Source organism: Ophidiomyces ophidiicola, assembly GCF_022830035.1.
Source record: "Ophidiomyces ophidiicola strain CBS 122913 chromosome Unknown scaffold_18, whole genome shotgun sequence".
In the NCBI taxonomy this organism is placed as follows: domain Eukaryota; kingdom Fungi; phylum Ascomycota; class Eurotiomycetes; order Onygenales; family Onygenaceae; genus Ophidiomyces; species Ophidiomyces ophidiicola.
Window position 1 is genome coordinate 262741 of NW_026054658.1, and position 24874 is coordinate 287614.

The window sequence follows — 24874 nt, forward strand, 5'->3', positions numbered from 1 at the left end:
CGCTCATGGCCCGGAAATATGTAAACGATGAGAACAAAATCTCGTTTGCGATATCTTCCTGTAATTCATCAGCCCTGTAGGACTTTGGCACTTTTATCTGGCTGTGACTTGCATTTTTTGTCGTTCTCATTTTCATTGTTTCATAGTCTCGGTGTACATAGGGGCTATTTCTGTTTCCCTCCCATTTACTATCGCCTTCGACTTGCCACATGTGTAGACCCTTGGCTCTGTTCATTTCATAAAATTCCAAGTATTAAGCGAGTTTACTCTGTTCAAGGTTTGCTTTCTATGCATCTGTGCACACACAGTTGACAGGAATGAGATCATATATCAGGCAATGCGACACGTGTGGCAAACGGTCGTAGCAGTAGATTCTCACACAAGATAAGACTGGACTACCCTCTACGCTTGGCTAACCCTTCAACATCTCGTATACGGAGTACAGGCATTCAAGCTCGAGCTCCTTCATGCTCCGTAAGCGCGGCTGCCTGCTTGATGGACCCGCCGTAGGCACAGACGCTGCCTAACTTTAGCGCTAAAGCTTAAGCGCGCTTCCAAGACAATCGCCCCCCCCCCCCCCCGACCCCACTTTCCCGTCTACATTCGTCAACGGCATTTCGCCAGCTCATCGTTTCAGCCAGCATCCACAACAACACATGCTTAAGCATATTTCGTGGATATATCCTTTGTGCCTGTCCCTTGGGAAGAACCGCATAACTACATCGCCGGTTTGGCATGGTTACTTGACATTCCCACTCCTCTAAACTTGATCAATCTCGCCTTTAAAATACTTATAGCTTAGCAAGGCCCAAAGTTTTCATCCTACTACACCGTTGAGAGGTCTTAAGTGAAGGCCTGATATTAGTTTTTTTAATCTCAAAGTTCAAGCAAACGAGTTGGGCTCCGAGGTCAACCGTTTCCTCGCGGTATCTTAAACTCCTGGCCCGAATATCTTCGCCTCTTTTCATATATAAAAGACGACTGATTCGCTATAACTTATGCAGCTGCTCTGCCAACGTCCCCTTCCCCAATCTTGCCCTCAAACCGCCTTTGTTGACTCGTGAAATTCGAAATGGACAGTATGACGTCAGAGTCTCTAGATCGGCCGGCAAGTTCCTTGAGCGAGAGTTGGGCCTCTATCAGCAACCCAGACATGAACTCGGAAGATGATTGTCCCTCTGAGGCCACAGATAACCTGTCTCTCGTTGGCCACAGTGTTGCAGATGACGTTACAAGCCTCGATGGCAGAGACCTGGAAAGTGATGTCGATACAGATGATACCGAAAGCCGCTGCTCAGAAGCACAAAGCTACCTACCATCCGTATATTGTGAGGATGAGAACACTTCTGAAGATGCGGAAATTATGGGTGCAAGCTTCTCGTCTCACTCTGACTTGATTGTTTTCAACGAACCCAAAGTCTGGCCGTCCACAGGAGTTGTGAAAGTAAAGCATACCATCCGCGAGCTTGACCAAGTCGAAGTCTCCGAAGTTGCCCCTCGGGGTTTCAGTCAGAAAATATATATGTCCATTCAACAGTCTATTTCCCGGAACCCTGTCAATGTGCAACAGCCATTTCGCGTACTTTATCTAGGGGATCCAAAATTCAAATCCCGCGTTCTGGAGATACTAGGTGACGCCTTAGTTGCCAGCCCAGAAAATAGCTTATATGCAAACCCTGCAAACTCGTCGAAGTTCCATGTTGTTCCTGCTTCCTTTGGCCCAGATGCAACGCCCAACTATGCCGAACTACTACCTCTTCATGTTCAGCTAGGTGTGGAAGAATGCATTTTCACTAACTTCTGCGCCCTTCAAGATAAAATACAGATCTATTTAAAGAGTAATGAGGTTATAGTATCTAGAAAGATGGGCTCAGTTTATCAGCTAGAGTCGCGCACCCCGAATATCACCATATTCGTCATTGGAGACAACGACAGTGAAGTAACCCAAGCCACTCGCCGCAATACCTATAGGTTGGTAACAAGACACAATTTGCCATTTATGGTCATTTCCGAATCTTCTTATTCGAACCAGCTATATAAATCTACCTTGACTATTGACCCGCGCTCCCCCCATATCTGTTTGGAATGGAACGGCGAGAAGTCTGACGCTTCCTGTGTTGTAAAACGATATCCTATCGATCTCGATATATTTGGGCACATTTCTCCGGCTCAGCTCAATCGTAATCTTGCGTGTCTCGCTGGAGCTCGGTCCAAATCGCGAATCAAATTAGATCCGATCTCAGGAGAGGCCAAGGACAATCAAGCCACCCGCTCACCCCGCCCGCACCATATCATTATGTCGACTGACAAAGAATCCAAGATTGCCGCAATTATCTTTGTCATTATCATAATTCTCTGTTTCACTGGCCTACGGACTATTCTCATGAGTGTGCTTAACATATGTACTGGCTTTACTGGAGTTTCACTTCTTGCTACCAACGGAAATCCTGCTCACAATAATTCCATGGAACGTGTACCAATCACAATGGAGACACCAATGCTACCACAGCAAATTGCAGTGGTTGCGTCAGATCCTACTATGGAAAAGTCTTTGAGCATAAGTGATGACCTACTAAAATTAACGCAGCCAGATCCCAACAAGCCTAATTATACAGAAAACTTCCAAGTGTATGTTGTTGGAGACTGTCACGTTATTGTCAAAGCACCAGCTCGCTTCATGACATTAAAGAAGACTGCCAAATTTCTAGTGTTTGTCACAAAAGAAGACACACCCATCAACTTCCAGTTTACTAGGCTCTTTGATTATGTGTTTACCATACGCCTAGCTCGTGAGGATGCCCACGGGCTCATGAATGTAACAATATCCTCACGCCCGAACCTTACTATAGAACAAATCACTGAGATTGATTTTGGTACCCCCTGGCTAAAAATTGTGATCTGGAAAAAAGCTGCACAGTCCCTTTCAAACCAGGTGAGAAAGGATCTGAGCGCTGCACAAGCGGGGCTTTCAGAAGCATACAACCGAGTTTTACTCGATGTTCAAGTTATTAGTGATGCTCTGATGGGAGACATTCGACCCGATTGTCCAAACCCAATACAGCACTTGTTAGACGCGGCAATAAAAGCAAGCGGCGAGTCAAAGCGACGCTGTAATATATATGCGCGGAGAACAGTCGAGAAAATCATTACATCTCTTCCGCATCTCCAGCAGCGAGCAACGGTCCTTGCCGGTCAACTACAGTCCAAAATGTTACAGCATGGCGCGAAAGCTCATAAATCTGCCCTAAGCATAGATCTAACTCGGTTATTGCAGGTTACGCAAAGAGTAAAGAGATCTGGATTCCTTGCAGGAGCTCAGAAACAAGCAATTCGCCTGACACAAGATGCTCGGAATCAATGGAAAAATTTCAGAGATTTGTGCTACCAAGCGTCTCGGTAAAGAAGCCAAGAGAAATACGACTTGCCTCTGGCGCCCCTTTAACCTCTTCATGTTAATATTATTTTTTTCTTCTAGGAGGCATATCAAGGACAGGCTCATGGTGTTGGTCCTTTAGTTCAGGCGCATATTTGCCTGTCTGCTAAGGCTGTTGATTTGCTGCATTGTTGCTCTCATGTTTATCATACATATCTTCATCTTGTTCTGGGTAGCTAGTCATATGTCAGTCTTAATTCTATGCAGATGTGTGTTGAGGGGTGGAAAAGGGTACTAATTGACCATAATTATCCTGAAGTATCATCTCATAGGCGTCACTGTTGATTACAGACCCTCCCCAACAAGCCGGGGGCCTGACTACCCCGTGCATTTTGCCCCTTGTTGCAGGTGGAGTGGAAGATTGGGCGCTAAGTTGCCTACTGGGACTAATCTTTATCAACCCACAGTTTTCTCTTACCGACTAACAACAAACACCCGCACATCCAAGAAGCCCGGGCAGCTGATTTCCCTGCTTAATCCACCAGACAGCTTTTCATTTACTCTGATTCCTCATCTTCGTTGCATTTACATAAATACTGCTGCCCGCGATGTCTGACACACCCGAGACAAAGGCTGACCCCACCACAGCCCCTCCTGAGGAACAGAAGGAAAACGCCCCAACCACCACAGAAGCCGCAACAGCCGAATCGGGGTCTAAGAAAGGCGAGACTACAGAGATGGCCCCTACTGAGCAGGCAGCAAAACCAGCTACGTCCGATAGTGTGTTTTCGATGTTTGGTGGTGGACCCAAGAAAGAGAAAAAGGAGGCCGAGGAGGAAGGAGAAGCATCTGGCGCATCAAAGAAAAAGGAGGGCGAGGAGGGTGTAAGTGGTTTTTTTTGTATTTGGCTGTTCTTTAATCGCCGTGTTGACGATTTCTCGCGTTTTGCCGGGCGTCCGTTGCTGTCATAGTGGCTTACCACTTATCTTTTTGGACTGAACTTGAGGTCATTAGATGGATTTTTTACTATTTCCAAGAGCTAATAGTGTCTATTCTACCACAGGACGTTGAAGCCGAACCTGATGTTGAGTTCGAGCCCGTCATCCGCCTGACTGAGAAAGTTGAAACCAAAACAAACGAAGAGCTGGAAGAACAGACTTTCAAGATGCGCGCGAAGCTTTTTAAGTTCGATCGCGATACTAGAGAGTGGAAAGAGCGTGGAACTGGCGATGTGCGATTGTTGAAACATAAGGAGAATCAGAAGACTCGTCTTGTTATGCGAAGAGACAAAACATTGAAGGTGTGCGCAAATCACTACAGTATGTATCCATGTATCCATATCTTCTATTTATATGAGAATGTGGATGTAAGGCTAATAATACTCCACAATAATTCAGTTGTTCCTGATATGAAACTGTCGCCAAATGTCGGTAGTGACCGGAGCTGGGTGTGGAATGCTGCAGCGGATGTTAGTGAGGGTGAACCAGAGGCGCAGACCCTGGCTATTCGTTTTGCCAACAGTGAGAGTGAGTGAAGCAGCAAACTACTAAACAAATTGAGTATTAGGAAGCTAATGGGATTCACTTGCAGATGCCAATCTCTTCAAAGACGCCTTCGAAAAGGCTCAAGAGGAAAATGAAAAATTGTTCGGCCAGCAGTAAATGCAATGTCCTACAAGGAATCTCTGCTACTGCAATCCCTATTAGTTAAGTTGGCGAAATTCGTTAAGATATAACATCTGTTATTCTGTTTCGATCCCATCTGCACCCCCCTTCGAGATTCGTTGGAATATCAAATGCCGCCCCGATGCCCTTACCTAAACGCCCTTGTTGAATTCGCATCTCCCCGCCCCCCCATTAAGCATTGTTCTGTGCTCTGGCGCGTTCTGCTTGGCCAGAACTTAGAAAAGACGCCCGGCTGAGATGCACGATGATGACAGTGCTGGAGAATAGCCCTAGTTGTTCGGAGCAATATCCTATTTCAAGGTCCCAATGAACTCGTAAATAGATCAGTCAATCGATAGCATTCTAATACCGAGTGACTCGCAGCATGTTGTGTATTTCTTCGGCCCCCGTTGTGGTGACGGTAGTCTGGCGACTGCGACTGCAACTCCAACTTCTTTCGCGTAGAGATCAAAAACACTTCCAACTTCGCGCCTCACAGTCAACTTCATTGATCATTACATCGAAATTCCTCTTCGCATCGACACGTGGCAAATTTTATTTGCGCTTCTTATACCTCTTGATTCCGTATTTCCTCTCTTCCTTTACCCACTCCAACCCGACTGAACCTTCTGGGCGACTGGTCAGCCCGCCTACTGCGCAAACACCTCCTGCGAGCTTCTTAGAAGCCACGAGCCACACGCCACGACCGCGAAAATGCCGGATGTAAGCCCGTTTTTATTCTTGTCGCAAACTCCTGCACTCTCTAGACACTGCCATTTCCCGCTGCGCTACGCTCCACCACGTCGTCGCGTGCTGCTCGAGTCCGTAATGGAGCGAGCCCCTCACTTCCGCCAGCATACCTTGACGGACTGTGGCTAATACAAAGCATCCTCCAGGTCAAACGCACAGTGAAGCTCGTTACAGAGCAGAATCCTACGTACGTATCCTTCGTCTCGCTGTCGTTGCAGGCCCGGTTCCCTAGAGTTTCGCGTCCTCATATCATCCCCGCCCCGCTCTTCCCTATCACCTCCCAGCAGGCATACTACATTGCGATCAATGGATGGTTATTGTTGACACACTATATCATTTAATCAACGTAAAGCCTGATATGTAGGTCTTATCTGTGCTAACGCTGGTTCTCGGTGACCATAGGGACAAGGCTTCTGAGTATGAGGGCTTGCCGGTTCGTCGGTGGTCTATTGAGGTTTTCCTCTTGAACGAACACGGAGAGGAGATTCCCGCGACTTTATTTAATGAAGTCACATACACCCTGCACCCGAGTTTTGGCGAAAGGGCCGTACAGAGTGAGTTAAAACCTCGGCCACTTAGATTACGCGAAAATACTTGTTCATGGTATAAAGGGCCCCGACATTTAAGTGATAGAAGCTGACTGATTTTGTTCGCCTACCAGCGTTCAAAACGCCGCCTTTCCGGATTGAAGAAGAAGGGTGGGGAGAGTTTGATCTCCAAGTTGGCCTTGGAGCGCCGGATAAAGAGCACACCGTCCCCCATGATCTGAACTTCCAGCAAAACAGATACGAGTCAAAACATGTAATTGTGAGTTTGGTTTTCGTATTCCGACTATTGTCTTGGAGCAAATGTTTAGCTAACCGTGAGCGTATATAGACATTCAAGAACCCAAAGCCAGCTGTTCTTGCGGCTCTCAGAGAATCTGGGCCAGTCCCTGGTGATGAAAATGGTCTCAAGTCGAAACGTGCTCAAGATGAGAGTTCGAAAAAGAAAAAGAGGATCGACAAAAATGTAGGTTTTGCTATGTGGCCGAGGATTCGGAAATAATTGCTGACCTCGCGTGAGCAGATTGACATGGAGAGACTAGCAGACGGCTTGCAAAAACTGGGCGAAGATGATCTTCTTCAAGTGGTTCAAATGGTCCATGATAATAAGTCTGCTGACTCATATACCAAAAATGATATCGAGCGTGAGTGTCTTGATATTGTTTCCTAACTTATGTTCTAACTATTTGATAGAGGGCGAATTTCATGTCGATCTCTACACACTGCCCGACACCCTGATCAAGATGCTATGGGATTTTTCTCAAGAGAAAGGGGTAGTATAGACAGTACGGATGCCTGGACTTTCAAAAATCCTAAATAGGCCATCTTGCATACTGGAACAAATGTAAACTAGACCGGAGCTATTACGCTTCTTTCTTTTGACGGCCTTTGGTTTATTATAATTTTGCTGTGGAGTAGGGCATCAGGGCTTTTTATGTGTGTTGCAACATCCTCATTGCCCTTACTATGAAATCTGCAAAATTTAGGTGACATTATAGTTATTTTTTAGGCCATCAGGGTCTGATCCATCCGGCATCTGCCCTGCAACGTCTGTTAAAATTTCCTTGGAGGTCGTTGTTGCTTAGCTAGAACTAGGGTTAGGTTTATATGGATTTAGGTAAATTCAAGGAAGCTGACGATATGATCGCCGCAGTTGTAATATTGTTAATACACAGGTAGTAGGATTTATGGGGAAAATTGGCTCTTTCTATTCACACAGCATCCACTCCCAACATCGTGTGGGAGGTCATTTCACGCAATCCTCATCATCAAAGCGCAGCCATTAAATTAAAACATTAAATGTGAGGCCTTTTATAGGAAAAGGCGATCTCGTTGATAGAATATAATATTTAAGAGAAGAGCCAATTATGTAAGTTGGGGTGAAGGAGAGACGGAGAGGAAGATATTTGCTCGGTGGCTTCGTGCCTGGAGGGAGAGAGGCGAGGACATAGGCTATAGGCTATAAAAGCTCGGATCTATGAAGAAGTTGTTTGCTTCTTGGGCTTGCAAACGCCTATTCGATGTCGACATGTGAGGACAAGAAGTGTCTGATGGGATTGGGAAATATGGGCTTACCTTTGCCTGGTGTCTTAATTGGGGGCTTCCCAGGAATCACTGGGGGCAATCCAGGAATAACCGGGGGCTTTCCGGGGGTAATGACAGTTGGGGGGTGTCCAGGCTCGATTTCTGGAATAGGTTTGCAGATCTTAGGGCATTGGATTGGGAAGTTCTGAACAGGTAAAATGTTAGTAAACTTGTCTCTATATGTAGGTAGCGAAAGTGAAAACATACCAAGAGCGGGATCTTGAAAATGGGAGTTTGCTTGTTTTGCCAAACACCAAAGTCCAATTTAAGAGCAGCACCAGCAGAAACTGTTACGCCAGTCTTGGTAGCGTTACCAGGGCACCATCCTTTCTCATCTGTAGTATTAAGAAGAGCCAGCAGTTAGTTACGGTGAAAAAAGGTAGTAGGAACTTGCAAAAAAAAGGGCGCTTACTGTTGCCGGTGGTGACATTTAAGTCAATAGGCACGCCAAACTTGACGCCAGCTTCGATAGAAACACCGCCACCCAGGATTGCGAAGCCATAAGTGATGCTAGACTCAGGAACAGTCGTGGTGTCAAGCTCAACTTTGCCCTTGTTGAATGTGATGTCTGGCTTAGCCTCGATTTTGTCCAGACCGACGACGCCGCATTTACCATTGCCAACTAGAACAAGAGTGATCTTGCCGCCATTTGGAAGCTTGGTGGTGCAGCCGAAGTTGATGCTGGCGGTACCGCTGAATTTAATATTACCGTGAATCAACAAGCCAACCTTGGCGCCAACAGACAAAATTCCGGGGATTTCAATTCCAGTGTAGGGGATCACGCTTTCAAAAATAGTTTGAGAGTACTTGAAATCCTTCTTAACGTTGACAAGGTCAAGTTGGAACTCAGCAGCAGTACTGAAGTCCTTGGGCTCGATCTCGAGCTTGAAGTCGGTGGTTACGTAGTTGACGACCTAATGCGAATTAGTCTTTGGAACGTTCTTGAGCAAGACAAATTTACATACCTTGATATATCCAACGGTGAGGAAGTTGCCCTTGACGTAGCAGTTTTTGCAAGTAAGATCGACTTCGGAGGGGTTTCTGCAATTATCAGGTCAGGTTTTGATTCCCACGCTATAAAGTATGTTCTACGTACTCAGGGCTCTTGTAGATAGGTACTGGGGTATTTGGCGTGAAGATCTTGATGGGAAGGTTAACTGGAAGGCAGACTTCACTGTTCCCATCATCGACAATGTCAACGATGGCGTCGGTTCCGCCTTTGAGGCCTGCTTGGAATCCAGCGGTGATTTTATCGATGGCTTCACCGATAAATTCGATGACACCCTTCGATTGAAGAGCAAGGAGAGCCTTAGTAGCAATCTTGTAGTTACCAAAGTCAATGTCGAAATTGCCAGCAAACTGCTTCCAGGCAACAGCTTGGGCCTCGAGTGTAACGGTAAGTTTGGCAGCTACATTAACAACTTTGGTAATCCTAAAATGCATTAGCATTCATTAATTATGTGGATTGTTATAATCGACTTACTTATAGGCTTGACGACGTCCCTTGAGACCGCAGCCAGCATGGTTAGCAACCAGAACAAATTCTTTTTCCTTATTCGCATTAACATAGGACCATGACTTGATGGCAAAGTCATATGCCTCCTGAGATTTGAAGGTCAAGGCCATCTGTCCATCGTCGCCCTTGCAGTCAACGGTAGAAGTAAGACTCTCAAATTCCTCCATCAGAACAACTGGAAGGTTTTCGGGGGCATGAAGAGTCATGTTTGCCATAAAAAGCTTTCCGGCAGCTTAGATAAAAGTAAGCATGATGATCAAATAAAGGCAGAGTTATAGATCATACCACCGAGGCCACCGAAGAGGAAGTTGGCGGTTTGTGTCGGTTTAAAACAAGAGAGGTCGGGTAAGGTGCGCGCCTCAAGGCCATCATGTGCCTCAAGGTCGGCCAGCTTAATGGGCCTCAAGAAATTAGTAGCTGAAGATGGATCAAAAGCCTCCGCATTTGGCGAGGCGGCTGGACCGGGAAAAGGAGCGGCAGCTGTGGTCGCCGTAAAGGCGGCCACAAGTGCAGTGAAAAAGAACGAACGCATGCTTCAAAACAGCCCTGACTGGAACGAATGACAGGTATAAAAAATAGAAAAGAGTGGCTTGGGCTGGTACAGCTTGACAAGAACCAAAACAAGACGACGGCGGGAGGAGCAGATTATATAGCCATCCTCAGTGTTAGTGATTCGATAAGAAGCTCACGATGGGGCCGGAGCCCAACATGAATTGCCGGGAAATCCGACAAGCAAGGGTTGCTTGGATACCAGTGCGTGTCCGCAGTGGCCACCACTGATGATACCTAAGGAGTACTCCGTACAGGTGGTAGAACTAACTAGTAGTAAGCAGAGCATACTCCGTAGGTATCTTTGCCTGCAGCTTAACGTGATGGCCATGTAACGTTCTGCAGCTTTTGAAACATGGCTTCCTCTTGGCCCAAAGAAATGTTTATCGTTCCTGAGAGCTCCCCAGTCATGGGTTCACACGGTATTCTTCCCATTGGGCCGAGAAGGACGGAGTAGACGGAGTCCCAACCTTCGTGCTCAGGGACGAACGGCCCACATGGCTTCGCTTTGTTCGAGACCGGCTGCCTAGGCATCTGGAGTTCGACACATGCCTCGGCGGGCCGGTAACTAGCTGAGGAGCTAGGCTTCTAGACACTATTGAAAAGGAGGCCGAACGAAGATTCTGTGATCATCCACTAACAGAGCAAGGCCTCTTTAGCGTTGACAGCAAAGGAAACAAATTGTTTCCAGAATGACAAAACATGATTTTGCCTGAAAATCCAGATGGCGTCAACGCGAGGAGCGATTGTTTAGTCACTCAGGGTGGAAGGATTGCGTGACCAAGGGCGTGCTGCGGATCTTTGGTGAAGCAGAAGATCCATAGCAACACTTTTTTTGAGGTTGAGGTGAAGAGGGTCAAAGCGTTCGATCCTGCAAACCTTGACAACCCACAGAGCAACAAGGGTGACCCTTTTAAAACGTTGAGAAAGATTTTGTTTCCCCTTTTCTTAGCAAAAGGAAGTGAAACAGCATGTCGTTCTACCCCTGCAAGCATCATGTGAAGCTTGGAAAAGGGGTAGCCAGCGACTAAAGGGGCTGCAGCGACGAGGAGACTTGCAGACCGCAGTAATCTTAAGCAGATCAGTTTGACAGATGTGTAGAATGCACTACTTGCGGCTCTTCATCGGCCTTAAAAAGAACGGCGTCTCTATCTGTGGGCGGTTGTGGTGGGCGCCGCACGAGCCGCGTTGGGGCAGGATCGAGTCAAAGCGTGGCCCGTGCCCGTTTCGGCGGTTTTAGCGCGCCACAAGTGCCACTGCTGAGTCACTCTGATAAGATAAGGAGGGGGCTAAAGCAATGAGTCAGCATGATGCTTACTAAGACTCCTGGTGGGCGATGGGTTTTTGGCATTTGCTCAAAACAAACGCAGCGGAATCGAGTGGTAGTCGCAGCGACGAAAGACGAGGACTGAGGGCGCGACATGTCGCTTTACTTTGATGCAGTCGCTGTTCTGGCGGCATCGCCGGCTTCCGGTGGCTCGCTGAAGTCTCGGATATACAACTCCCGTTTGAAGTCGTCGCCACCTCAAATATATGCTCTGATCACGGAGACGACCAAATGGAACGCGGTGCTGAAAGAGGTTGTAGACAAGTCGGGGATTCTTGCGCACGAACCGAAGGTGGGTTTTCTCATTTTCACCCCTCTTTGCTGATCGTTAGTATAATGTCCTCGTGCAGGCTGAACGTGAGCGTACCTAAAAGGAAAAGAATATCATCTAACCAATGCAACTCAGGCAGAATAGCTCACCCCCCTTCTCTCGTTGCTCTTAAGCCATGATCTCCTGCTGTCGAAACGGGGAATTGCTGCTCCTTCGAGTCATCCTCTCCGCCTTGCTGTTGAGCGGCACAAAACCAGGTTAAACGCTGAACTGACGAAATTACGGGTTCGTCGAGGACACGCAACGGTAGATGAGCTGCGCTCTGCTCTCAATGCGAATCCAGGGAGCACTGAATTTCCCAATCTTAGATGGGTTCGAATTAATAATGCGCGAACAACATTGGACCAAGAATTAAAAGATACCTTCCGTGATTATCATCAAGTGACCTCGATCTCAGAACTTGCAACATGTGAAGGGAAAGGGTATTATTTAGATAAGCATATTCCTGATTTGCTCGCAGTCGCGTCTACCTCCCAATTACTTTCTTACCCCGCATACAAGGAGGGAAGGATAATTTTCCAGGACAAGGCATCCTGTTTTCCAGCGTTCCTGCTACTCGGAAGCGAGGCAAGGACCTGGCATGGAAAGCTAATCGATGGCTGTGCCGCACCAGGAAACAAGACTACGCATCTAGCGTCGCTACTCTCCGCGGCTGGCAACAAGAGGACTAAGATTTACTCCCTTGATGCATCGCCTGCGCGATCCAAAATCCTACAAAAAATGGTTGCAGTTGCAGGAGTTGATAACCGGGTGGCCATCCTTGCGGGACAGGACTTCCTGGCCTTAGACCCACAAGATGCTCGATTTACAGACGTGACGGCCCTTCTTTTGGACCCAAGCTGCTCAGGGAGCGGTATACTCAAACGGGAAGATGTCCCGCAACTAGATTTACCGGAGCCGCGATCTCGAGGCTCGGCTGCCGCCGCCACCATCAATCGCAAAAGAAAACGAAAAGCCGAGCCCCCACCAGCTCCGCTCAAAACATCGTCATCGCCTGACGACGATGAGAGCGCGGTGGCTGCCGAGCATGAACTAGAGGATGGCGACATCGACCTGGAGCGGCTTACGAAGCTATCGAACCTCCAGGTTCAAATCGTCGAGCATGCATTCAAATTCCCGGCCGCGACCAGAATCACCTACAGCACCTGCTCCATCCATGCGCAGGAAAACGAGAACGTCGTGGCGCGTCTCCTAGCCTCATCCATCGCGCAAGGCCGTGGTTGGAAACTCCTACCGCGAGCCGAGCAGGTGGAAGGGCTAAGGAGATGGGAGCATCGAGGGTGGACGTCGGGGGCGGAGGAACAGCGGCGTGACCCCCGCGTGGGCGAAGACGAGCCGTGGCGGTTGACCCATGCGGAGAGTCAAGCGTGCTTGCGATGCGCGCCTGGAGATGGTGAGGGCACCGGCGGGTTCTTTGTTGCCGCATTTACAAGAGATCGGAACCATAGTGGTGGCCAGAATAGCAGTGGCGTAGCGGCTGGTTCCGACGGCTTGCGGGGGCAGCGGCGGCGCAAAGAAGACCGGCAAAGTGACGACGATTGCGTCTACGAGGAGTGGGAAGGATTCGAGACCGATTAAGAAGATTTGCGGAGTAGCGGAGAATAGCTCTAGAACGGATCGTAGAATTTCTTTTGTTCTTCCTCCGGAAACCCAAAATAGCCACCGCAGTCCCCGTGCGCGCACGCCATGTGAAAAAAAAAGGGAGAGACCCAGCATTACATATCATGCGCAAATCCTTCGCATTATTGCTATTCCCAGCGCGCCGGGCTTTGCACAACATTTGATAAATTCCGTTGACAAATCCGGGCCCGGGGTTGGTGTCCCCGATCCCTGCATACAACGTGGCTTTGCCTCCTCCTCCCCCTCAAGGCCAGCGCCAACGCCGCGCTTCAGCCGAGTTTCAGATTCGAATCTTGACAGGTCAAACTCGTGCCCAGGGGGAGGTATCCACCGCGGCGCGCGCATGTACCAGATCTTCAGAAGAACCGGCAAGCAATCTTTTGTTCGATTCTCCTTCCTAGACGGGGTTAACTTGCTTCGGTGCGACAGGAACCGAAGGCTATTTTTATTTTTAAACACCTGTGGCTGAAAAAAAGGGCGCTGGTTGTCGCAAGAAATACGGGGGCATGAAGGCGCTCGCGTGCCTAGAACCAGAAAGCTGCAGTCACAGAATTGTGGGATGCAGCAGGATACGAAGGAATCATGTTGAGAATTGCCACTCTTGTGGTGCAATTTCATTAAATTAGTTTTCCAATGCAAAAAACAAAGGGTTCCAAGATGTACTGTGTATCTCCAAAATAACAGAAAAAGAGGTAACTAGTTTAAGAGCCAGAGCAAAAAAGAAAAAAGACCGCCGGTAAATCAAAAAGCCCCCAAAACTTGCCAGAAAAACAAAGGATATCCGAAACAATGCAGTGTAGCCGAACCAATCTAGCGCGAGAACACCATGGCGAATGCTTAAGAGAAATAGGAGATGGAGAACAACTGCGGTCAGTGGGCGGCCAGATCCACCCGCCGGGTCCAGCGGCGGGTTTTCGTAGAAAGGAGAGGAATGAACGCCGGGTTCTCTGTTGATATTAATGGTCTATAGGGAGGAATATTGAGCGTCATGATAAGCATAGAAAACTAGACAACATGGTTTCTAGATACGGTATATTAGAACTAGCTTCCTTCGCATATAGAGTAGAGGACATGGTCAATGACTTACTGCATTAAAAGGGCTTCCAGGCTGGACGAGCTGCAATCACGGCCGTCTGGCAGCTGCTTGAAGATATCGACGATGGTCGCAAAGACGTCGCCGTTGCGATAGGCCAGCAGGGCGGGGGCCTCGATGTGGTCCATCTCGGCGATCTCATGGTGCAACTTGACAAAATGCACGGTGACGTGTTTGCGGGCGACGGTGTTGAGGCAGTCCTCGACGATCGAGCTTTCCGACGACTACACAACAGCACTGTTAGACCTTGAATACAACCTAAGATGAAAACCTCCGACTGACCTGCGGATCGTATATGCACACCACCACAACTGTGTCCGCCGTGACCTTTTCGACGGCATCTAGGTACCCGTTCGCATTAACCGCATCGACAGTACCGTAGCAGCGCTTGCTGGGGCTGGAGCGGCGGGCGGTCTTGTTCTGCAGCTCGCGCATGCGGGCCTCGCGCCATTCGCGCATGAAGCGATCGTCGTCGTCACCGCTCTCGTCAGGCGGTGTGCGCGCACCGGCAGCGGGGCTTTGTGTTCGCTGGCGAGGGGCCGCAGCAGCAGTCGCAGTGCCGGCAGCGGTCACGGAGGCATCCTGAGCGTAGACGGGCGAGTCTAGGCCGGCAGCGCTCATAAGCACACGGCGGAAAGACCTCTTTTTGGCGCGCTCGTAGGACTGGGCGTCGGCGATGACGCCCTTGGGGCCGGTGTTGGCGTCGTAGACAGTGGTCGGGATGTGGTAGGCGGGGGGCTTTGAGACCATCATGGCGTCGTCGGTATCGTCGTCGTCGTCTTCGTCTTCAGAAGGGACGTATCGCAGCCTGCTGGCCCGGGTGTTGCGGTGGGAATTGAGGTCGTCGTCGTTGTTGTTGTTGTCGTCAAGGCTAGAGAGAGTGATATCAGGCTGGCAGTCTTCGGGGTGGGCAGCAGGCGGGCGGGGGGAGTCCAAGAGACGGTCGATTTCGTCGCGGGCGGCAGACATGGTGCAGGAGGGGAAGGGGGGGGGAGCGGGCGGCAGATATAGGCAGAGACAGCGGGCGCCAGGATGCGAGAGAAACAATAGTGTCGAAGCCGCGATCCTCGCCGGGGCGGAGGGGCGGGGATGGGCTGCGGTTGTTTCAGGCCGCTAACGGGCGCAGCCCCTGTTAGAAGCAGCTGAGTCAGCGGACGGGCGACTTTAGCCCGGTGGTTGTGAGAGCGCGGTTGGAGTACATACGGCGGACCAGGCTATTTTGGACACTCTTGCGACACCAACCTGCCCTCGCTCTCATGCGGTGAAACCGCGGCAAGACATAGCCAAACAGCCATCGCATTCTCTCGCCCACGCTGTCTGACTCGTGAACTGACTAACTAACTAACTAGTTACCCAACCTGCTGCTGCTGCCACTCCTGACCGACCGCAGCCCGGGAGATGATCCTGTTGATCTGCGCCGGCGACGCGGTCATCTGAGCCTGGTGGAGCGCCGCCATCCTAGTCGCCAGCCGTGTCAGTCCGCGCGCTGAGGCCGGATATTCTTGGGCGCTGCACGCAAAGGATGCGCCGGGAACCCTGCTGGTGTGTACGGCTTAGTTAGTAGTGTGTTGTAACTAACTAACTAACCCTCGTCCCACCCCTGGCTCCTCACACATGGTCGCTTAGGTATGTACACACGTCAGCCCTATGCTCGCCAGCCCGGCCCACTTGAAGCACAGACAGGGAGGCCTGGACGGCCGCGGCAGAGCCCAATAGAAAATAATGCATCCGCTTCTTGCAGATACACTGCTCGACTTCCCATCCGGTGAGCCAGCCGGCTCGCCCGCCGTCTCTACCTCCCCGGCACAGGCACTTTCTCCCAGTTCTTCTCCCCCCGCCGGTTCGCCGCCTGCACGTCCGACTTCATCAGGAACATGCGTCGCTGCCCACAGAACCCCCCCAGGCCCGCTCGTCGCTCGACCGTGTGGAACGACCCACTGCTGCGGCCGCCGCGTCCTGCGTGTACGACGCCTCCACCCCCGGCCGCGCCGGTCGTCCACACGCGATGCTGCACCAGCTGCCCCGGCTCGTCCCGCCGGCGAGGGTTGTATTCCGGGTACCCAATCCTGCTGACAAGGTACTGAAGATTGCGAAAGGCGCGCTCGAACCGCCGGAAGAACCCTAGCCACCGCCAGGTGCCCGCCGTGTACGACACCCGCACAAACGGGTTCACATAGACCCCCGAGCCGCCTGCCGCCAGCGCTGACCCGTGGGCCTGCTCCATCGTTGCAAAGATCAGGCAGCACTCCGCCGCCTCCCAGAATGCTTCCGCTGTGTATGAGAACTGTAGCGCTAGCGCATACCCGCCCCGCTGAGCATCTGCGGTCTGGAACATTGCGGCGTCAAATGCCGCCAGTCCGCCCCAGCAGCTGCGAACCGGCACTGCATCCTCCCCCGCCAAGACTGCTCGCCGGCTCTGGGCAGACCCTGACGACGAGAACCACGGATAAAACATCAGACCCATCCCATATCCCTCCTTGTCCCGTACCACAAACGTGTCGTAAAACATCACCTTGGATACAAAGTCCACCGCACAGGCCGCGCGATATTGTCCATGATTGGTTGAGAATATTAGCTGTGCGGCCTCCTCCGCCGAGAAGAAGATGTCGTTCAAAAATAGGACCCGGTCAAACTTTGTGCTCGTGTGCCGGAAGCCCACTTGCCTGCTGTCAGGCACGTAGCTGCCGTTGAGCGGCCGAAGCGCTCGGTTGCGCACCTCCGCAAGATATGCAATCCTCTTGACGCGATGTTCACCGGACGGTGTTGTGACCTTGGGCAATTCTGATAGCGAGAGGTGGTCGCCTGCTACAACGGATGAGTTGCCTGCATGATATCCCGGGCCGCGTTAATTAAACATCATAAATGAATGCTATGGGTGAATACTTACATGGTAGTTTTTTCTGTAACTCGCGCAGCGCATTGCGCGTTCCAATCCCACTGTCGTTCTCGTAGATGCTAACAAAAACATTCTGCTCCCCCAGTATGTCAATCAGCTCCAGCAAGGACGTGCCCCATGGCCCTCGGATGAGCTCTTCATTGATAATATTTGCAGCAATAAATATCTTCTCATTTTCTTGATTCCCTCGACCCGATCGCGTCGACGCAAGTATCGCTTGGCGTAGTTCGTGGTAGTGCCGTGGCGGTCGCTGATACGACGGGAAGAGTACGCCCTCGAGAAGCGAGACGAGGACAAATCCTCCAACTAGCAGCGCTGTGAACCGGAGCGCGCGTCGATAGCCAGATCTTCTCTTTTTCGCGCCTCGCGACTTGACGCAGGGCCGGATATAGGAGAGTAGCGCGTTGCTACACCAGACGCAGGATCTCAGCCAGGAAGGCGTTCGGGCAGGCTCGGCTCCATACCGAGGGCATGTCGGAGTAGTATCGGAAGACTTGCGCAGCAGTGCCGCCTGGTGTTCGAGCTCAAAGGTTTCATCCGAGTCTATCGGTTGCCGCCAGCGAACCATTTTGCCTGAGAAGGCACCAGCAAGGGTGGTGAACATGTTGCCCAAAACAAAGAAGAAGAGGAAGCAGAACACCCAGCATTGCGCAGCAAAAGGGAATGCACGGAGTGATCGGGGCTTTCCGCGCCTAGCGAGCAACACATTCTCGCAAAGAAGGGCGAAAGAGCCAACATAAATCACAGCAACCCCACGAGTAGAGGGAGGGAGGGATACGGGAGGGGAACGGAAGGTCGTAGTAGACGGGCTACGTAAGCCGGAATGGCTTCGACAGCTGGGAGATCAGCAACGAAGATAAAAAACTGGGTTTTTTTCGTTGGTTCACTACTGGACTGCACAAGTGGAGCGGAGCTGCACACAAGTGGGAGTTTCACTTTCAAGCGACGCGGACGCGTGCCCTGCTAACGTACGTATTATAGCTTCTGCATTAAGAACTAGACATGTAGACTTTCTTATTCGTTTGTTCGTGGTCGAGAATGGGCTTTAATGCCGTTAAGCTTTCCTGCTGGGTCCCACGAAGTTCCGTCAGCCCCCCCTTTTTCCCCCTTCACACGATTTTAATGGCATGACCGGTGCTCTATTCTCCAGCATAAAGCCCCCGTAGTAATAGTAACTCGAGAGCTTCATACCAACGGGGTCCTCTCATCCGGCCTGACTGTGGACTAAACCGGAAACACGACGTGTCGTCATCGCGGCGGGATCGCCAAGACCAAGATTTTCGTCAGCAAAATGCGGCTCCGCCACTCACAACAGATTGTCAGCGGTGACAACAGGATCCAGCTGGAAGAAAAAGTTCAGGAGAAAAAAAAAAGGTTAGTGTCATCATGACGGGACGTGTGCAATATTGCGCCCCTGACTTGTCCTTTTTGTAATCCCTCCGTCGCAAATGGCATGCCGTGTAAAAAAAAAAAAAAAAAATCAATTAATATGTGTATTCAATATTGCTCTGGTAGGATCTTCTCTCCGGGGCGCCATTCTTTTTTTTTTTTTTTTTTTTTTTTAGTATACGGAGTAATTTCTTCCCGTTTCCATTCATTGCGCCGCCCCGCTGCGGGCCGGAATGCGCCTGATTTGCTGACGACGGAAAAAGGCTTCACGGCATGGCGCGGGCCCACTGCACCCCAGGATCCAAGTGTCGCAAATACATACCTGTTTTGGGAGTTAGTGTGTAGAGTCGGATTTCTTTGCAAATGATGATGGCCTGTCGTCGTCGCCGTCGTTATCGTCGGGCTGGTTGGATGCGGAGTCTAGTTTCGGAGTGAATGTGTAGCAAGACAGGGGCTGGAGAAACAGCATCCCAGCCATCACAGTTCCTGTCCAACATTCGGAATATGCATAGACGGTTAACCAGTATGACCAAGAAGAAAAGGGAAAAAAAAAAGGAATGATAGAAATATCACCAAAAATGAACAAGAAAACAGATAATGGATTTTTGATACTAACATAACAACTGTCTCCCTACATACATTCAGGCACATTCTCATACGCAAGTTACATACACAAAAGGAGATGATGAAGAAGACGAATTAAAGATATATGTCAGCCCAAATCACCAATCTTAGAAGAAAAACCATGTGATGCAGTTTTCCCCCAAAAGAAAAGAAAAAAAAGAAAAGGAAGCTGTCGGCCAGGATGATGGTATGTAATCCCATGACAAAAAAAAATTATAATAGAATAGAAAAGAGAACTCGGCGACAAAGGGTGCCGAGAATGGTAGAAAATCATGTCATGTCCGAAGAAAAAAACAAAGGAAAAAAGAAATGAAAAACAAAAAACACAGCATTGTAGCAAGGGGAATAGAGAGAAAAGGAAAGGTCAAGGGAAAGCGAATCACGGGTAGTCTTGGGTACGGGACGAAGCATCACATACTCCGTACAGCTAAGCACAGAACTCGACTAAATGGGGGGGAAAGGACGAGGCGAGGCAAAGGCGAGAGGGAACCATCGAATAGATAGCGGAATAACAAGGTGTAGATCACTCCATACGAAGGCTGAACACACACACGATCCATCCAAACACGTCAAAGAGTAAAAAAAAGGATTCGAGGAAATCCCAATGGCCTAAGGAGGTGCAAGCAAATGCGACAATATCGGCTAGGGGGAAAGTAGAGCAAAACGGACCAAAATGAATACACGAGAAGGGAGAAAAGCACAAGAGGGGGGGGGGGGGGGGTAAAATTATCTGCGGAATCTGGGTTTAACGGCTTTTAGGCGAAAAGGGACCCGACATGTACCAAGCACCAAGTTAACCAACAATAGACACTTAAAAAAAAGTCAGGATTATGCAATTCAAATCCAAGAGCTTTCTGAGAGCCTAAAGCAAATGCGAAATCCTGAGAGATAACCCCCTGACTGGCCCTGCAATCGCGCTTCATATCTCGATAGCAGGTGTATCTTTGTCTATCGCGCTGGAGGCGGAAAATACGGTTATATCGTCCATGTATAGCATGAAAGTCACTTTTTCGCGAAGAGGGCCAGCACCGATTCAGCAATCGAAAACGTGTATGCGAATAACTGGGTGATTTCAAGGGGTATGCTGCGTAGGAATTGAAATTCGGGTGTAAGAACATGCGGATAGTGAGAATTATGTGGCGGATGTTTGTCGAAAGGCGTATTGTACAGTACAAATAAAGCCCTCGAGGGTCGAGAGAGAAAATAGGGCAAAAAGACAAAAGGGATCGCTATGGTATGATGCGGTGAATTGGTCTACCAGGCCCAGATTTTGAGCTAAGCAAGAAGATATAAGCAAATGGCCAAATCACGCTATAGAGGAGGAGGAATGTTGCAAGGCTTACGAGAGAATCCCAAGAACCAGTGCACAAACTTATTCCATCATTGCTGACACCAAGGCAGCTGACGCGATTTCCGTGCCCGCTTAATGAGCCAACCTTGTCTCCACGCAGGACATCCCAAACCTGAATGCCACTTTGTTAGCCTGCTTACCCCAACCAACAGCTTGCGGGAAGACCTTATCATACCTTGCACTCGAAATCATCGTAACCAGCAAATAAGAGTCGGCCGGAGACTGAGAAGGCAACCGATGTGATGCCACAGAGTACTTGATCGCTCTGAAATAAAAGAAAACAAAAAAGAATTAGCATTACGAATCACTCTGCATAAACAAAATTCAACGCCATATAAAAACGAACCTGGTAGATATTGAGTTCACGATCGGCACGGATGTCAAACAACCGACAGGACGTATCGTCAGATCCGGTTCCAAAGGCGTTGCCATCAGGGAAAAATTGAATGGCGTTGATATCAGACTCGTGCCCAGAAAACGTCTGCACGGCCTTACCCATTCTGATATCCCACAACTTGGCAAAAGCGTCGCAAGCCCCTGAGACAAAAATGTTGTTGTTGGTTGGGTTGATGCTGATGCTCATCACGTCGCCAAGGTGGTCGGCAAATTCTGTCACCTTTGTGCCGGTTTCGATATCCCACAACATACATGTCATGTCCCCTGAGGAGGTGATGATCCGGCGGTCGTTGATAAATCTGCAGCAGGACAGATAACCTGAATGACCGGACAATTCTCTGGCGACACGGGTCGGTCCTTCTCGTGATGACAGGTTGTAGATGGAGCAGATGTTATCAAGACCACCGCAGGCAACGTAGTTGCCACTGGGGGCATAAGCACAGGTCATCACCCAGGACGACCGGAGCGGAATGGCATGGACTTTATTTGTGGTGTAGGCATCCCAGATTATCAGCTTGCCGTCCTGGGAGGCAGAGACGAGGTGTCGTCGGTCGGTCGACCAGTGCATGGCGTAGATTTTGGCAAGGTGGCCCTTGAGGTTTCGACGAGGCCTCATGCCGATCCGTGGGAGAGCATCTGTGTTGTTCTGTGAAACTTGACGAACTGGCATAGAGAAGCACAGGTTAGTTCCAGCTTGTCCAAAACAGCATTGACTGGCGGCACGCTTTAACGTGCAGGCGTCCTCCCAGAGGACCGCGGCGCTGGGTCCATGGTTGCGCGCGTGAAACAGCCAACATAGCCCTGGCGAACCGCAGCCCACCCAGAACAGTGGCAAGAAGAGGGAAGCGCAAAAAGGGTGGGGGGAAGGGAGGTCTCACGAGTGGTATCGGCCAATTCATCTTTCCTGCGCTTGATGCGATCCTTCAACCCCTCGGCCTCACGCCTGGCAGCCGTTATCTTGGCCTGCAATTGCTCGCTGTCCATGATGGGTTACGTCAGGGGGGAGGGGGGGCGAGACGACGCAGCAGCGGACACAATGGGGATGGGAGGGAGAGAGGGAGGGAGGAGAGCGAGCACGGGAAGGGCCAGCGATAAATTTCTGGAATGCAGGTCGATGGTGCACGAACGCGAAGACGACCGAGCCGGGGGGGGGTAGTTGAACCGAAGCGGACTACGGAGAAGCTGGTCCCCACGGGCCGTTTCGGAGGAGGGGGGGCCTAACGCTTGTCGACTGGGGGAGAGAGAGAACGGAGCCCGACTGGCAGAGGACGAGACTGTTTCAACGACGGGCTGAAACAAAGCGTCACGGCCGTGATTGGGGAGCGGTGTGCGTCGGGGCGAGCGAAGGGATCACTGAAGATTGGTGGTGGGAAGGGCGAGCAGACGTTACGACAGGCGTATTTGATCCCTTTTTTGGGGGTTGGACTGTCTGGCTAATGATACGATACCCGTTACGACCGTACGCCGCTTACATACCGTACATACCGTACGCCTGGTCGTGGTGGTGGTGGTGGTGGTGGTGGTGGTGGTGGAGGCCGGGAACCGAGTTCCAGGTTCGCATAAGCTTCAGCGCTGGGCGAAGACTGGGTGGTGCAGAATGCCGGTTCGGGCTTTTTGCGACGAACCTTCGCGCGTCTGGCACTGGCTGCTCCCAGGCCTGCGCGAGCTCCTGGTGGATGTGGTCGTTGGATTAGAGCTGGGCCTTCGGGTGGAGAGCGACGGTGGTGTAAGCTATGGTGTATGGCGTACAGGGCCCAATTTAAGCAAAACGGTAATTTGACGGTGTTCAATGTAACTTATACAGGTATTTTAGGCGCGCCTCGCCTGCGAGCAGCAGGGCGAGGGGGAGCGGTACGGTGGTACGGAGTACTCCGTACCGGGACTGACATTACGCGGAATACATGGGCAACGTTACCTGCCAGCCGCTCTCGTCAGCACGAGTGCCACAGTGGGCGAGGGTTTAAACGCTCAGAAACTACGAAGTACAGAGCGAGCTTCGCGTTCTTCCGGCGAGTCAGGGTATACAAACAACACTACTCGCGTCGCAGGCACCCAACCACCTCGCTTCAAACAACGAACGAGAACGGCCACGGGGAGATTTGCCATCGGGGGGTGCAGCAGCTGCGGCCCAATGACAGCGCTTGCATACGGTACGGTACCGGCTATACCGATACCACCGACGACGGGCGCATCTCATTGGCGCCAGGCTGAAAACAATCGGGGCTTGCCGCCGCTGATTGGCCACCGCCGGCTGGGCTGGGAGCATTGCAGGCCAATCAGCGTGGCGGCCGCGGGGCTTGGCGCTTGGGGCGCGCGGGCTTGTCGACGCCAAGGCAGGGCTTCGCGGCGGCGAGCGGGCGGCGGGGGGGTACGGGGAGGGCATGTCGGGCCCCCGGCGGACCGGGCGGGCGCGTCTGGCGTGAGTTGGTGGTGGTGGTGGCGGCGCGACGGGCAAAAGGGAGGGCGCGGCGACGGCGTGCGGGCGGAGTCCAAGGGCCCCTTTCAGGCGGAGAATCTTCGAGCTGCAGGTCATTCGCAGATCCAACTCCCGCCGCCGCCGCGGCTGATGCGCTCGGTCAGTCGCCTGGCATCCTCGCTCACACCCGCGCGGCGCGCCGTCGACCAGAGCTTGCTCGAGCTCCAGCGACACGCACCGAGACTCTCCCCGTGCGCCGGACCGAGCCTCGCAGGGAGAACACGCTGGTGGGCGCTGGCGGAGGCCAATAATACTGGCTGGGGCAGCCCCAAGCACCCCTGACAAGCGTTGGCGGAACGGCGCTCAGCTCTTGGGGAGAGGTGTGTCGCGAGGACGAGGCTTGGACAATGCGCTCACGGTGGCTCGGGGGGGTCTCCCGCACAGCATCTTGACGCGGATAGATTGCCGGCGGAGGATGCTGCAAGTCACCGCACGCAACGCCCAGGAGTTTTGTGTGTGGCATAGCCTGGTAGGAAGAATCATGGCCGGGATACCGCTGGTGCTGTGTCTCGCGTCGTTGGCCGGGGGGCTGGGCCTGCAATTATAGCAGGGCGCATCCCGGGCGACGTCTGGCACAGCGCTTAGGGAGTGATATGTATGGCGTTCGCGGGCGGGTGGCCTCTGCGGGCAGCAAAGCTCATCCCGGCGCGGACTATTGGCGTGCAGCGGGCCATACGTACATAATAAGGGAGTCCATGGGCCGCACGACCCTGGCCAGCGTGTCGTCAGGCATCGCTGGCTGTCAAACGATCCTTTCGCCCACCGACAAGAAACGCCGTGGGCGAATGCAAAACCTCCTAAAACATCGCGTCGCGGGCACTGGATGGCTGGACAGTCTGCGACCGCCGGTCCAGACTCCCCCGGGCGCGTGCTAGACGCCCTGGAGCAGCGACAGCAACAGCGTAGAACAGTTGTTAATCAACTTGACACCCGCAAGGCAAGGCGTGCGAGGCGGGCAGCGGGCTTGGCCTGGCTTGGGGGGGCAAAAAGCGTCCGGGCGACAGACAGAGCCTTTCGAGGGCCCCTGTAACACCATCGCCAATCCAACCCTTCGACGCTGCGAAAGCGACTCGCTCGCCCATCGCTCACTCACCTGCTGCTACTGCTGCTTCGCTCGCTGCTTCACCCCGCTGCTGCTCGTGCAACGAGCACATTCCCTTCGCCGCGCCTGAGGACCCGCGCCGCTTGACTTTTTTTCGCCCCGTCCGTCGTGCTACACGCCCGTCCAGCCGCCCGCCGCCCGCATCGGTTTCGCCCCCCCTGGGTTTCAAACAGTCTCTCATTACCACCACCTCTCACCTCCGCCCACCGCACGCTTCGCTTCTTCGCTGCCTCGACTGTCGACCTGCCCATCGCTCTCGCGTCTCTCGCTCCCTCTGCGTCCGCCCTC

General features: G+C 51.5%; 8 protein-coding genes across 8 annotated transcripts; 4 read left to right on the plus strand and 4 right to left on the minus strand.

The window, feature by feature from the left end:
- Positions 1 to 1072: 1072 nt before the first annotated feature.
- On the plus strand, positions 1073 to 3400 carry LOZ57_004449 (uncharacterized protein; the record flags this gene model as incomplete). Its single annotated transcript, XM_049253492.1, has 1 exon — positions 1073 to 3400. One exon carries the CDS (start codon positions 1073 to 1075, stop codon positions 3398 to 3400), a length of 2328 nt encoding a protein of 775 aa, XP_049107574.1.
- A 581-nt stretch (positions 3401 to 3981) lies between these two features.
- Positions 3982 to 5034, plus strand: sbp1 (Ran GTPase binding protein Sbp1; the record flags this gene model as incomplete). The annotated part of the gene is made up of 4 exons (XM_049253493.1): positions 3982 to 4257; positions 4437 to 4692; positions 4771 to 4899; positions 4964 to 5034. 4 exons carry the CDS (start codon positions 3982 to 3984, stop codon positions 5032 to 5034), a joined length of 732 nt encoding a protein of 243 aa, XP_049107575.1.
- Positions 5035 to 5751: 717 nt separating this feature from the next.
- Positions 5752 to 7114, plus strand: tfg3 (transcription factor TFIIF complex subunit Tfg3; the record flags this gene model as incomplete). The annotated part of the gene is made up of 7 exons (XM_049253494.1): positions 5752 to 5760; positions 5805 to 5974; positions 6190 to 6341; positions 6449 to 6594; positions 6664 to 6798; positions 6856 to 6976; positions 7026 to 7114. The coding sequence occupies 7 exons, from the start codon at positions 5752 to 5754 to the stop codon at positions 7112 to 7114; spliced, it is 822 nt and encodes a 273-aa protein (XP_049107576.1).
- A 731-nt stretch (positions 7115 to 7845) lies between these two features.
- LOZ57_004452 (uncharacterized protein) lies at positions 7846 to 9964 on the minus strand (the record flags this gene model as incomplete). Its single annotated transcript, XM_049253495.1, has 7 exons — positions 7846 to 8061; positions 8124 to 8251; positions 8329 to 8830; positions 8882 to 8957; positions 9013 to 9348; positions 9400 to 9664; positions 9718 to 9964. The coding sequence occupies 7 exons, from the start codon at positions 9962 to 9964 to the stop codon at positions 7846 to 7848; spliced, it is 1770 nt and encodes a 589-aa protein (XP_049107577.1).
- A 1438-nt stretch (positions 9965 to 11402) lies between these two features.
- On the plus strand, positions 11403 to 13217 carry LOZ57_004453 (uncharacterized protein; the record flags this gene model as incomplete). The annotated part of the gene is made up of 2 exons (XM_049253496.1): positions 11403 to 11600; positions 11724 to 13217. The coding sequence occupies 2 exons, from the start codon at positions 11403 to 11405 to the stop codon at positions 13215 to 13217; spliced, it is 1692 nt and encodes a 563-aa protein (XP_049107578.1).
- Positions 13218 to 14264: 1047 nt separating this feature from the next.
- LOZ57_004454 (uncharacterized protein) lies at positions 14265 to 15321 on the minus strand (the record flags this gene model as incomplete). The annotated part of the gene is made up of 3 exons (XM_049253497.1): positions 14265 to 14280; positions 14347 to 14576; positions 14635 to 15321. The coding sequence occupies 3 exons, from the start codon at positions 15319 to 15321 to the stop codon at positions 14265 to 14267; spliced, it is 933 nt and encodes a 310-aa protein (XP_049107579.1).
- Positions 15322 to 16144: 823 nt separating this feature from the next.
- LOZ57_004455 (uncharacterized protein) lies at positions 16145 to 17816 on the minus strand (the record flags this gene model as incomplete). Its single annotated transcript, XM_049253498.1, has 3 exons — positions 16145 to 17154; positions 17240 to 17655; positions 17713 to 17816. 3 exons carry the CDS (start codon positions 17814 to 17816, stop codon positions 16145 to 16147), a joined length of 1530 nt encoding a protein of 509 aa, XP_049107580.1.
- A 2674-nt stretch (positions 17817 to 20490) lies between these two features.
- STE4 (G protein subunit beta) lies at positions 20491 to 21992 on the minus strand (the record flags this gene model as incomplete). Its single annotated transcript, XM_049253499.1, has 4 exons — positions 20491 to 20724; positions 20788 to 20877; positions 20959 to 21671; positions 21887 to 21992. The coding sequence occupies 4 exons, from the start codon at positions 21990 to 21992 to the stop codon at positions 20491 to 20493; spliced, it is 1143 nt and encodes a 380-aa protein (XP_049107581.1).
- Positions 21993 to 24874: the final 2882 nt, after the last annotated feature.